The sequence below is a fragment of the Drosophila montana genome, unplaced genomic scaffold (genome assembly GCF_035044405.1).
Source record: "Drosophila montana isolate Dmon_TW-CO22-7 unplaced genomic scaffold, ASM3504440v1 contig_3848_1, whole genome shotgun sequence".
In the NCBI taxonomy this organism is placed as follows: Eukaryota; Metazoa; Arthropoda; class Insecta; order Diptera; family Drosophilidae; genus Drosophila; species Drosophila montana.
The window spans coordinates 5,046,795-5,058,762 of NW_026998720.1; the positions used below are offsets into that span (position 1 = coordinate 5,046,795).

General features: G+C 41.1%; 3 protein-coding genes across 20 annotated transcripts; 2 read left to right on the plus strand and 1 right to left on the minus strand.

Annotated features, from left to right (window-relative positions):
- Window positions 1-93: 93 nt before the first annotated feature.
- LOC135438749 (microfibril-associated glycoprotein 4-like) lies at window positions 94-1,372 on the minus strand. The gene is made up of 3 exons (XM_064697209.1): window positions 1,218-1,372; window positions 294-1,162; window positions 94-230 (listed from the first exon to the last, which is right to left on the minus strand). Exons 1-3 carry the CDS (start codon window positions 1,281-1,283, stop codon window positions 116-118), a joined length of 1,050 nt encoding a protein of 349 aa, XP_064553279.1. The 5' UTR covers window positions 1,284-1,372; the 3' UTR covers window positions 94-115.
- On the plus strand, window positions 1,216-11,688 carry LOC135438750 (protein unc-80 homolog). Of its 17 annotated transcripts, none has more exons than XM_064697215.1 (7): window positions 2,705-2,969; window positions 3,023-3,222; window positions 3,278-3,474; window positions 5,775-5,887; window positions 6,065-6,082; window positions 6,537-6,681; window positions 7,813-7,939. In XM_064697215.1, exons 3-7 carry the CDS (start codon window positions 3,307-3,309, stop codon window positions 7,819-7,821), a joined length of 453 nt encoding a protein of 150 aa, XP_064553285.1. In that variant the 5' UTR covers window positions 2,705-2,969; window positions 3,023-3,222; window positions 3,278-3,306; the 3' UTR covers window positions 7,822-7,939. The 17 variants fall into 17 exon arrangements, 9 of the variants coding, with proteins under 9 accessions (XP_064553285.1, XP_064553280.1, XP_064553281.1 ...); XM_064697210.1 differs by lacking the exon at window positions 7,813-7,939 and adding an exon at window positions 6,749-7,467; XM_064697211.1 differs by lacking the exon at window positions 7,813-7,939 and adding an exon at window positions 6,749-7,467 and having other exon boundaries at window positions 3,293-3,474.
- Window positions 8,051-8,830, plus strand: LOC135438752 (protein unc-80 homolog). 2 transcript variants are annotated; one of them, XM_064697221.1, is made up of 3 exons: window positions 8,051-8,397; window positions 8,444-8,721; window positions 8,775-8,830. In XM_064697221.1, exon 1 carries the CDS (start codon window positions 8,128-8,130, stop codon window positions 8,338-8,340), a length of 213 nt encoding a protein of 70 aa, XP_064553291.1. In that variant the 5' UTR covers window positions 8,051-8,127; the 3' UTR covers window positions 8,341-8,397; window positions 8,444-8,721; window positions 8,775-8,830. The 2 variants fall into 2 exon arrangements, with proteins under 2 accessions (XP_064553291.1, XP_064553290.1); XM_064697220.1 differs by having other exon boundaries at window positions 8,062-8,397; window positions 8,454-8,721.
- Window positions 11,689-11,968: the final 280 nt, after the last annotated feature.

The window sequence follows — 11,968 nt, forward strand, 5'->3', positions numbered from 1 at the left end:
TCGGCTGTTGAAAACAATCTGGAATTTACAATACAAAAATAATTTTTGAAGTACAAAATGTCAACTTCAAAGCAATTACTTACTCATATGAAATATGTTTTATTGTATTGTATTCTTAACCCATATAAGGGCGAATAAGCATTCTTATTGCTTTATTCGAAGAAGAATCTTGCCAATGCAAGTCGTCTGTTCTGTTAACAGCAGTTTTATAATATCGCCCATTAGGATTGCTTGAAATTATAGAATGGACCACATTGAAACATATATAATATTCAAATAAATTATTTACTTACCATCCTTGATATTTCTCCGTATACCAAAAGCCACCATGATTTACATACGACATGTTCTCAAAACTGTTCCGGTCGTAGGTTGAAAATTCAAAATTCAAATGTTTACTCAACATGTTTGTAGTGCCATTCACTTCACCCAGACTTTTCAGTTTGTATTTTTCGACTTCGCTACCAATATAAAAATTATTATGCCGAGCCCAGTGGATACTGCCATTAAATGCCTCTATGAAAGTATACAGCTCGTAGCGCTGATAATTGGTCAAGTGATAAATATTTTCTAGACCTAGGAAAAACTCTTTATCCATATTGCCGAAACCGTTACGGTAATCAGCCCAATTTCTATAAAAATCCTCTGAACCATCGATTCTTCGTTGAATGAGAGTCCAGCCAGGTCCTGCAGTTTGACCATCGCACATTACGCGAAAAGGACTTATACCGGGAAGGTGAAGTGTTTTAATGCCTGTATAATAGCCGAACGGAATACAGCTGGTGGGTTTCGCTATCTCAATTCTTGGGGTAGTTTCTCCAATAGGATTTGCAGATGGCTTCATCAGCTGAGACCGACACAGCTGTAGCTGGTTTTCAATAATGTTCGATGGTGATGGTTGATTATTATTATTATTGTCAACCATTATTTTAAGGATTTCTGCGGTGCTCTGTAGTTGGGCTATTTGATGTTGAAGGTTCAGTTCAGATTCATTGCACCTTTCGTTTGTGCAGTTTTTATTTACTAGCAACTCGTTCGCTTCCTTTAACGATTTTATCAGCTTATCTTTGTACAGATCCTCAGACAGTTTTAATTGAAGCCAAACTAGTTTTTCTTCCAGGTCCCTCTGAGATTGTAATTGCACTTGCAACTGATCTAGACTCTTCAATAATGATTAAGTTATTATCTTTTGTATATGCTATTACAGTTCTAAATACCATGTCCTGAGCCTCGATGGCTCCCAGCAATAAACCCAGCAAGACAAATGTGATCATTAAATCCATTTTATACACTTTACTTTTAACAGCTTAGACAAGCATTCGCCTTCAGAGTATAAATGAGATATAAATGAACTAACACGTACCTTAAATGTGATTGGAGCAGAGCATTAAACTGTAGCTGTAACTAAAAATAAATTTGATATGGGTTTAACTCCCGGAAACATAAATGGCTCAATTTGTTATACCCTGGACCAATTGAAAATGGGTATCCTGGATTTTTGAAATGTATGTAACAGACAGAAGGAAGCATCGAAAATTCCATAAATCAGTTTCAGTCCCTCTTGGTCAGCATCATCGTCTGTTTGTCTATCCGTAAGTATAAACGAGTCGATCTCAGAACCTTGAGACTTGTAACTTTAAGCATAGGTTCTCCTGGTGCCCGCAAGTTGATTTCGAAACATCTCCTAGTCGGCGACTCCCGGCTACATCACCCTTGACTTAACTCTCGAGTTTTGGATTTCAAATTAAAGCCTGAAACAGATTTGTCATAAATTACATAAATATGAAGAGAAATTACCTGGCGTTGTCCGGTTCAAATAAATAAGTTTTAACAAGCAGCTGGCACCGACATTGTTTGTGTAATTCGCTTTCAAATACCCCAGACTTCGAGATTGGTGGGCGGACGCTCAGCCCACTACGCCGTCAAGCGAGTCGACGAAAATATCTTTTATACATATAACACTAGCAAATATTACACGGCCTAACCAAGTGTTCTTCAACGTCTTAGATCTTACGGCTTTGTCTCTGCTGTACTGTATTCCACAAAATGTATTGTTTCAGGCCGTGTGAAGGACATGCAGGCCATTGGGCCAATGGATATTACTCTATGCCGCCGAGGAATGCGCCGATGACGAAGGAGGCGATGATCTAGGTTTGGCTGAAGCTGCTGAGCCCAAGCCTAAGGCTATGGATCAGTATTTGTTCTCGGTGCCAACTATCACGGTTAGTTCTAATTGCTGGAGATGCTAAATACTGCTTATTAATCATTGTTGGTCACAGCTTTTTGTTTATCTGTTTGCGCCCATCATACATCATCTCAAAGAATCGGACTTTCAAAATTTTCGCCTGGAGAATGGCATTAAACTGTGGCAGGGCATGTGGGACAATCGAGCACCGGGTGCTCCATGTTTCACCGCGCCCGTGAAGCCCAAGGTCCGCAACTTGCTGTGCGCACCCACGCCAAAGGGTTCGACGGATGTGTTTCAGGGTCGCAAGCGTTTGCTGGGACCCGACGCCATGTCGCCCAAGGCGGACTCGCCGCAAAGTGGTCTCATTGACTACGGCCCGCAGGATGAGGAGGTGAGCTAGTCGCAGGTTATCAGTTTGATTACCGCACCGCAGCTCATGGATAACTCTTTCTTCACGGTAAGCAATTTAGTCTAGTTATTAACCTTAACTACCACAACTGCAGTCCATTTTAGGCTGATGCCAGTTTGCTACAGAAGCAACAGCAGTAATCGCAAAGCCGTCGGGGCAGTGAACAATCAATGAACACACGTGACAATGAGAAGCCACTATCCACCAAGAGAGACGCAGCGCTGAAAAAGAATCGGAAACTGATAAATCTGAGAGTACCAAGGCGGATGTCTCGGCTGCCACTTTTCTGGATGTGGCCGTACTCAGGTGCCTCTTCATCTCGCACTGGCTGAAGGAAGGCATCTTCTGGAGCTTACAGTACCTTTACAACAGGTGCGTCGGGTGTTCTTTTAATATATCAGTTGGTGCAGTTGCTTGCTTTGCAGACTCAGCGAAATTGGCGAGGATGCAGCCATCACATCGAATCAGCCACGAAAACGCTCCAACTCGCTGCTCATACCACAAATCGAGATCTCACTGTACCAGGGCCCGGGCAGCAACAGTCGGGATAGTCCTGGCAGCTCTGTGGTCAAAGATTACATTGAAATACCCGAGCCAGCAGCAACCGTGCAACCCGATGTAGTTGGTGAGCTGTAGAAGCATTTCGGAACCATCATCCTCTAAAACTAACCTATAATTAGGGGCTTTCCTTTCAGAGGAGTCTCCGACCATGCCTTGCACTTCGAAACGTCGGGGCAGCGAGAAAAAGAAGCGCGTAAAAATGGCCTATCTACGGGCCTTTGTGGAAACGAAAATGTTCTCGAAATCGGAAAAGAACTTGGAAAAAGTAGGACTCGATACAAACTCTGCCAATGGCAAGGATCCACTGCAACATGCAGTAAGCCGATAGCTATCACTAAATTTATAGCAATACCCTTTTTTGTCAAATGCCATTAGCGCACGTTCATTGGTTATGCGTTTGAAGGCTGTAGTAGCCGAGTGGGAACAGTTCTTGATTGTTAGAAACTTTATGTGCTACCCTCGCACTTAGCTCACACACTTTTGCATATTCCTTTTGATGTCTGATTTGGCACGTAGGCAGATCATACGATAATGCAGTTAAACTGAGGAGCGATCGCGAAAGCTTTTATCACCGTTACAGCTAGGTCTATAAAAGGAGCGGGCGACCGCGTGCGACAGTCTTCAGTTCAGATTGGAAGCGAAAAGACGTACTTCGTCAAGAAGATTAAACAGTGTAAAAACGAAGTCTAAAGTTAAAATAAGTAATAAAAATAATAGAAAGCGTATTGAAGCAGACGTGCGAGTGGAAAAGTATTGTAAAATCTAAGTAGTGAAAGATATTGAAACAGGTGATTTTATATTAGCCTAGTATCAATGGATTGGTGTTTGACCCTTTTTTAATTTTACAGCCTCGTGGCAGGGCTGCTGCCGCAAGCGCTGGTCCGCTTTTCACCAATCTCTTGGTGCATATATATTTGCTCGGAGACAAGGGTAGTAAATCTACTCCAAGGAGATTTCGGAACCGTGCTCCAGTGCCACATTCGAGACTGCTCGTTGATGATCATCAAATATGTCTGGCGTTAAGTGACTTATATAAATGGATACCAAAGTCTCAAGTTTATTCAGATCCACAAGAAGTTATGACTTAAAATCTGTGTTGCGTAGTGTAATTGATTATTTATTCTCCTTTGTGCTACCTTCGTCGCTCTTATTGAGAGAATGGGAATTAGAATTGACAAAGAGTAAAGCGCACGAACAAGCTAAAAGATAAAAGCAACTACAATTAGTAAAACAGAAGCCATCTGAACGAAATTCGAAGCACGCATCCATACATACATCACATTAAACTTAAATTTTTGACATTGCGATCAGCGGATGTCTACCTAATCTATTCCCATTGATCGAAGCTAAAGTAAATTTAAGCAACTAAACAAACATGAAAAAAAAATGTATTATATTGAATTAAAAATTAGTCGATAGATATTAGAGTTAAGCAGCAGTAGTAATATTCCTTTTGACCTATGAATATATTTGGCAAGGGTAAGGTTGTGACATTTATATGCACGTCAATATTTATATATATACTTACAATTAACTTTCTTTGTACAAAGGCAACAATGATACCCATACAATAATACACCTACAGACACCCACCAACATCTACGTCATATTGGGCCCAAGTGCACGCAACGATGGAAGTATGAGTGAGTTAATATAGAGTAGTGAGGACTATTTTATTTTGTATATCTGTTGTATATATATATATTTACGATTGACATCGCATTGATCTCGAACCTATTGCCAACGTGAGCGTAAGATAACAGTTTTCTTCAGTAAGTTATGTTGGAAAACTGAAGTTATTTTGTTGAACAAAAATCAGTATATTATTATTTTTAAAATCATGAATTCGAATGTTTCGGTAAATCTTAGGGAATTGATAATTCGCTTGTAATATAATCATGTATCTTGAGATCAACGGCTTGCTTCAATTAAATGATTTTGTTATATTTTCATATGAATCGGTGAATAATTATCTTGTCTGTCGAGTACCATGCTGAATTCTGTTGAAATGCGTTAATGCGTTAGAGTCTCGCATAGGGGCAATCTACGATTTTCTGGTTGCTATGGTAGGGAGGGTAGAGACGAGGGACAACTAACACCAAGATCCCTCCATTAGGCATATTGGATCCCGAGTTTTGTGGTGTTTGTCGGAACACTTATTTACAGGATAGGGAAATAAAGATAAATTTTGTGATAATATTTGAACTTGTTTTTTTTGAAGCGTACTTGATATTCTTCATATCAGTGTATTGGTGTTGATAGGCAGATTGGGCGAGGAAGAACCCCGACCACGACGAGCTAAATTGAGCAAAAGCAAGAAGTACGCGCCCCCGAACCCAACGCCCCGCGACCAACGTAAGCCATTAAGGGCGAAAACGCCATAGAGGTTTACAAATGGACGTGGACACTCCATGTAGAAGGCAGCATCGACTGCCCCCCGTATACACGTGGACACTACAAGGCCTAGCACCCCGCTTAGATATCGAATGCTTAATTTATCCAATCATTATCGAAACCTGTTCGTTCACCTGTCATACGTTGTTACTAAAGTTTATTGTTAGCTAATATGGTGATAAAATCAACCAATCCCTAATTGACTTCATTTCGTTTGCCTAGGAATATCATCGTAGCCTCGACACGGGCGAGAAGAAACTGTCACGATCTGCCTCAATGATCACTCGAGAGCCAGCCAGTAATCTCATCAAGGGAAAGTCTATGCCCAGCTTAAGGTAACTACAGTTGCCAAACCTATTACCCGACTCTCCAAACAACTCTCAATTGGGACTCTGACATCAAAAATGACAACAGACACACAAAATACAACTTGCCCAAATCAATACAACAGACTATTCCTAACTCTATTGTATATTATATCACTTACTGTCTTTTATGAACTGAATAACCAGCTGTCTGCTTGATAGCGGGTGAGTTTTGGTCTAGAGCTGAGTTCTATATCTTTAAACCTATTCATTCATAATGTTTACTTTCAACTGCGTCTATGCCTAACTACAATATATAAACCAACTATGTCAACTACTAGCCAACATATCCAGCTAGTGCTTGCAAAACCAAGGTACCCTTCTCAATGCTCATTGTAAATTTAATGCTCCCCTTAATTTTAACGCCCAGCTGCATTTTCTTTGCTCATTACAAATATTTACAATGTAGCTAAAGTGCGTTGTAACATTTGACAGTTAGAATTTTGGGCAACGGCATTTTAAAGTGAGTTTTAAATTTACAGAGAAGCTTGGAAACTTGCCTTTTGAAACCCTGTTCCGAACTCCTTGTTCCAACAGCTTTTATTTTTAAGTTTCTTGCACGCCGTTTCGACTAATGCAATGCACATACGTTTTTCGCATGTATTTTACAATATGCCAGATATTACAGATACGTAGATCCGCCGAAGTTCTCAAGACCACCACAGGCCACGTGTCCGCGATCCACAGCTTTCTGTCCACGCAATCCTATCATCACAGTTACAGAGCATTCGCCCACTCCATCGCCGGATTATATGAAGCGACAGGTAAGTCGGATAGGATGCTCTAAGCAGAGGATTACAGTCTACAGTCAAGGGTTCCTTCATCTTTCAGGGCTCCATTGATTCACAGTTGGATGCACTTAGCAATGGTGGTAGCATTGCTGGCGCTGGTGGTAATAGCAGCGCTGGCGGTGGCAGCAGTACCGCTCGCTTTCGCAGGCCCATGCTGCGCTCGCACACGGACTCCCACATTGACTATACGGGCGTGGATGAGTCGGAGGCGCCAGGCTCCTCCTTCTATATTTTATTTATTATTTTTTTATTTATTTAGTAGTGGTCGACAAAACGAGGGTCTTCCTAATTATTCAATACATTATATTTACAATTATGAAATTTAGATGCTAAAAGCCTAGATAGAGAAAACAAATTTCAAATAGCCTCACCGACCGATGGAGGTGTTTTATTTGCCAGTCCGGCCAGCTGTGCCCCTTTTCACAGCTAATTTTGTCAGTGACGCTATTAGAGCCTACATCTAAGAAGAAGGGTGTAAGTAGGAAAAAGTGCTCTTAAGTAAAATTAAAAATAATCTTAATTTGCTATATTATTTAAGAATATATCATAAATAGGAGAAAAGAAAGTAAAAAGATTGTTAATAAAGTAAAGAACTGTATGCTAGATATACAGAGTGTTAAGTAGATAGGATAAGGAGATAGTATTGGGAAAGTAATGGGAAATCACCGACCCGGTGGGGGAAAATTTACAGCCTGTCCGGCAAGCTATGCCCCTGCTCATAGCTGGGAATGGTCAGTGACTTCCCGAAGGTATCCTGAAAGCAACGATTTTATCTTTTGGATTTCAAATTAAAGCCTGAAACAGATTTGTCATAAATTACATAAATATGAAGAGAAATTACCTGGCGTTGTCCGGTTCAAATAAATAAGTTTAAACAAGCAGCTGGCACCGACATTGTTTGTGTAATTCGCTTTCAAATACCCCAGACTTCGAGATTGGTGGGCGGACGCTCAGCCCACTACGCCGTCAAGCGAGTCGACGAAAATATCTTTTATACATATAACACTAGCAAATATTACACGGCCTAACCAAGTGTTCTTCAACGTCTTAGATCTTACGGCTTTGTCTCTGCTGTACTGTATTCCACAAAATGTATTGTTTCAGGCCGTGTGAAGGACATGCAGGCCATTGGGCCAATGGATATTACTCTATGCCGCCGAGGAATGCGCCGATGACGAAGGAGGCGATGATCTAGGTTTGGCTGAAGCTGCTGAGCCCAAGCCTAAGGCTATGGATCAGTATTTGTTCTCGGTGCCAACTATCACGGTTAGTTCTAATTGCTGGAGATGCTAAATACTGCTTATTAATCATTGTTGGTCACAGCTTTTTGTTTATCTGTTTGCGCCCATCATACATCATCTCAAAGAATCGGACTTTTAAAATTTTCGCCTGGAGAATGGCATTAAACTGTGGCAGGGCATGTGGGACAATCGAGCACCGGGTGCTCCATGTTTCACCGCGCCCGTGAAGCCCAAGGTCCGCAACTTGCTGTGCGCACCCACGCCAAAGGGTTCGACGGATGTGTTTCAGGGTCGCAAGCGTTTGCTGGGACCCGACGCCATGTCGCCCAAGGCGGACTCGCCGCAAAGTGGTCTCATTGACTACGGCCCGCAGGATGAGGAGGTGAGCTAGTCGCAGGTTATCAGTTTGATTACCGCACCGCAGCTCATGGATAACTCTTTCTTCACGGTAAGCAATTTAGTCTAGTTATTAACCTTAACTACCACAACTGCAGTCCATTTTAGGCTGATGCCAGTTTGCTACAGAAGCAACAGCAGTAATCGCAAAGCCGTCGGGGCAGTGAACAATCAATGAACACACGTGACAAAGAGAAGCCACTATCCACCAAGAGAGACGCAGCGCTGAAAAAGAATCGGAAACTGATAAATCTGAGAGTACCAAGGCGGATGTCTCGGCTGCCACCTTTCTGGATGTGGCCGTACTCAGGTGCCTCTTCATCTCGCACTGGCTGAAGGAAGGCATCTTCTGGAGCTTACAGTACCTTTACAACAGGTGCGTCGGGTGTTCTTTTAATATATCAGTTGGTGCAGTTGCTTGCTTTGCAGACTCAGCGAAATTGGCGAGGATGCAGCCATCACATCGAATCAGCCACGAAAACGCTCCGGGCAGCAACAGTCGGGATAGTCCTGGCAGCTCTGTGGTCAAAGATTACATTGAAATACCCGAACCAGCAGCAACCGTGCAACCCGATGTAGTTGGTGAGCTGTAGAAGCATTTCGGATCCATCATCCTCTAAAACTAACCTATAATTAGGGGCTTTCCTTTCAGAGCAGTCTCCGACCATGCCTTGCACTTCGAAACGTCGGGGCAGCGAGAAAAAGAAGCGCGTAAAAATGGCCTATCTACGGGCCTTTGTGGAAACGAAAATGTTCTCGAAATCGGAAAAGAACTTGGAAAAAGTAGGACTCGATACAAACTCTGCCAATGGCAAGGATCCACTGCAACATGCAGTAAGCCGATAGCTATCACTAAATTTATAGCAATACCCTTTTTTGTCAAATGCCATTAGCGCACGTTCATTGGTTATGCGTTTGAAGGCTGTAGTAGCCGAGTGGGAACAGTTCTTGATTGTTAGAAACTTTATGTGCTACCCTCGCACTTAGCTGACACACTTTTGCATATTCCTTTTGATGTCTGATTTGGCACGTAGGCAGATCATACGATAATGCAGTTAAACTGAGGAGCGATCGCGAAAGCTTTTATCACCGTTACAGCTAGGTCTATAAAAGGAGCGGGCGACCGAGTGCGACAGTCTTCAGTTCAGATTGGAAGCGAAAGGACGTACTTCGTCAAGAAGATTAAACAGTGTAAAAACGAAGTCTAAAGTTAAAATAAGTAATAAAAATAATAGAAAGCGTATTGAAGCAGACGTGCGAGTGGAAAAGTATTGTAAAATCTAAGTAGTGAAAGATATTGAAACAGGTGATTTTATATTAGCCTAGTATCAATGGATTGGTGTTTGACCCTTTTTTAATTTTACAGCCTCGTGGCAGGGGTGCTGCCGCAAGCGCTGGTCCGCTTTTCACCAATCTCTTGGTGCATACATATTTGCTCGGAGACAAGGGTAGTAAATCTACTCCAAGGAGATTTCGGAACCGTGCTCCAGTGCCACATTCGAGACTGCTCGTTGATGATCATCAAATGTTTCTGGCGTTAAGTGACTTATATAAATGGATACCAAAGTCACAAGTTTATTCAGATCCACAAGAAATTATGACTTAAAATCTGTGTTGCGTAGTGTAATTGATTATTTATTCTCCTTTGTGCTACCTTCGTCGCTCTTATTGAGAGAATGGGAATTAGAATTGACAAAGAGTAAAGCGCACGAACAAGTTAAAAGATAAAAGCAACTACAATTAGTAAAACAGAAGCCATCTGAACGAAATTCGAAGCACGCATCCATACATACATCACATTAAACTTAAATTTTTGACATTGCGATCAGCGGATGTCTACCTAATCTATTCCCATTGATCGAAGCTAAAGTAAATTTAAGCAACTAAACAAACATGAAAAAAAAAATGTATTATATTAAATTAAAAATTAGTCGATAGATATTAGAGTTAAGCAGCAGTAGTAATATATATATATATATATAAATGTCACAAGGGTAAGGTTGTGACATTTATATGCACGTCAATATTTATATATATACTTACAATTAACTTTCTTTGTACAAAGGCAACAATGATACCCATACAATAATACACCTACACACACCCACCAACATCGACGTCATATTGGGCCCAAGTGCACGCAACGATGGAAGTATGAGTGAGTTAATATAGAGTAGTGAGGACTATTTTATTTTGTATATCTGTTGTATATATATATATTAACGATTGACATCGCATTGATCTCGAACCTATTGCCAACGTGAGCGTAAGATAACAGTTTTCTTCAGTAAGTTATGTTGGAAAACTGAAGTTATTTTGTTGAACAAAAATCAGTATATTATTATTTTTAAAATCATGAATTCGAATTTGAATGTTTCGGTAAATCTTCGGGAATTGATAATTCGCTTGTAATATAATCATGTATCTTGAGATCAACGGCTTGCTTCAATTAAATGATTTTGTTATATTTTAATATGAATCGGTGAATAATTATCTTGTCTGTCGAGTACCATGCTGAATTCTGTTGAAATGCGTTAATGCGTTAGAGTCTCGCATAGGGGCAATCTACGATTTTCTGGTTGCTATGGTAGGGAGGGTAGAGACGAGGGACAACTAACACCAAGATCCCTCCATTAGGAAAATTGGATCCCGAGTTTTGTGGTGTTTGTCGGAACACTTATTTACAGGATAGGGAAATAAAGATAAATTTTATGATAATATTTGATCTTGTTTTTTTTGAAGCGTACTTGATATTCTTCATGTCAGTGTATTGGTGTTGATAGGCAGATTGGGTGAGGAAGAACCCCGACCACGACGAGCTAAATTGAGAAAAAGCAAGAAGTACGCGCCCCCGAACCCAACGCCCCGCGATCAACGTAAGCCATTAAGGGCGAAAACGCCATAGAGGGTTACAAATGGACGTGGACACTCCATGTAGAAGGCAGCATCGACTGCCCCCCGTATACACGTGGACACTACAAGGCCTAGCACCCCGCTTAGATATCGAATGCTTAATTTATCCAATCGTTATCGAAACCTGTTCGTTCACCTGTCATACGTTGTTACTAAAGTTTATTGTTAGCTAACATGGTGATAAAATCAACCAATCCCTAATTGACTTCATTTCGTTTGCCTAGGAATATCATCGTAGCCTCGACACGGGCGAGAAGAAACTGTCACGATCTGCCTCAATGATCACTTGAGAGCCAGCCAGTAATCTCATCAAGGGAAAGTCTATGCCCAGCTTAAGGTAACTACAGTTCCCAAACCTATTACCCGACTCTCCAAACAACTCTCAATTGGGACTCTGACATCAAAAATGACAACAGACACACAAAATACAACTTGCCCAAATCAATACAACAGTCTATTCCTAACTCTATTGTATATTATATCACTTACTGTCTTTTATGAACTGAATAACCAGCTGTCTGCTTGATAGCGGGTGAGTTTTGGTCTAGAGCTGAGTTCTATATCTTTAAACCTATTCATTCATAATGTTTACTTTCAACTGCGTCTATGCTTAACTATAATATATAAACCAACTATGTCAACTACTAGCCAACATATCCAGCTAGTGCTTGCAAAACCAAGGTACCCTTCTCAATGCTCATTGTAAATTT

Coding starts and splice junctions, on each gene's coding strand:
- LOC135438749 (XM_064697209.1), bottom strand. CDS start 1,283: ATGGATTTAATGATCACATTTGTCTTGCTGGGTTTATTGCTGGGAGCC. Junction 1,163..1,217: donor CCATCGAGGCTCAGGACATG/GTATTTAGAACT, acceptor TCATTATTGAAG/AGTCTAGATCAGTTGCAAGT. Junction 231..293: donor ACGGAGAAATATCAAGGATG/GTAAGTAAATAA, acceptor TATAATTTCAAG/CAATCCTAATGGGCGATATT.
- LOC135438750 (XM_064697210.1), top strand. CDS start 3,307: ATGCCTTGCACTTCGAAACGTCGGGGCAGCGAGAAAAAGAAGCGCGTA. Junction 3,475..5,774: donor AGGATCCACTGCAACATGCA/GTAAGCCGATAG, acceptor TCGTTTGCCTAG/GAATATCATCGTAGCCTCGA. Junction 6,682..6,748: donor CGGATTATATGAAGCGACAG/GTAAGTCGGATA, acceptor TTCATCTTTCAG/GGCTCCATTGATTCACAGTT.
- LOC135438752 (XM_064697221.1), top strand. CDS start 8,128: ATGTGGGACAATCGAGCACCGGGTGCTCCATGTTTCACCGCGCCCGTG.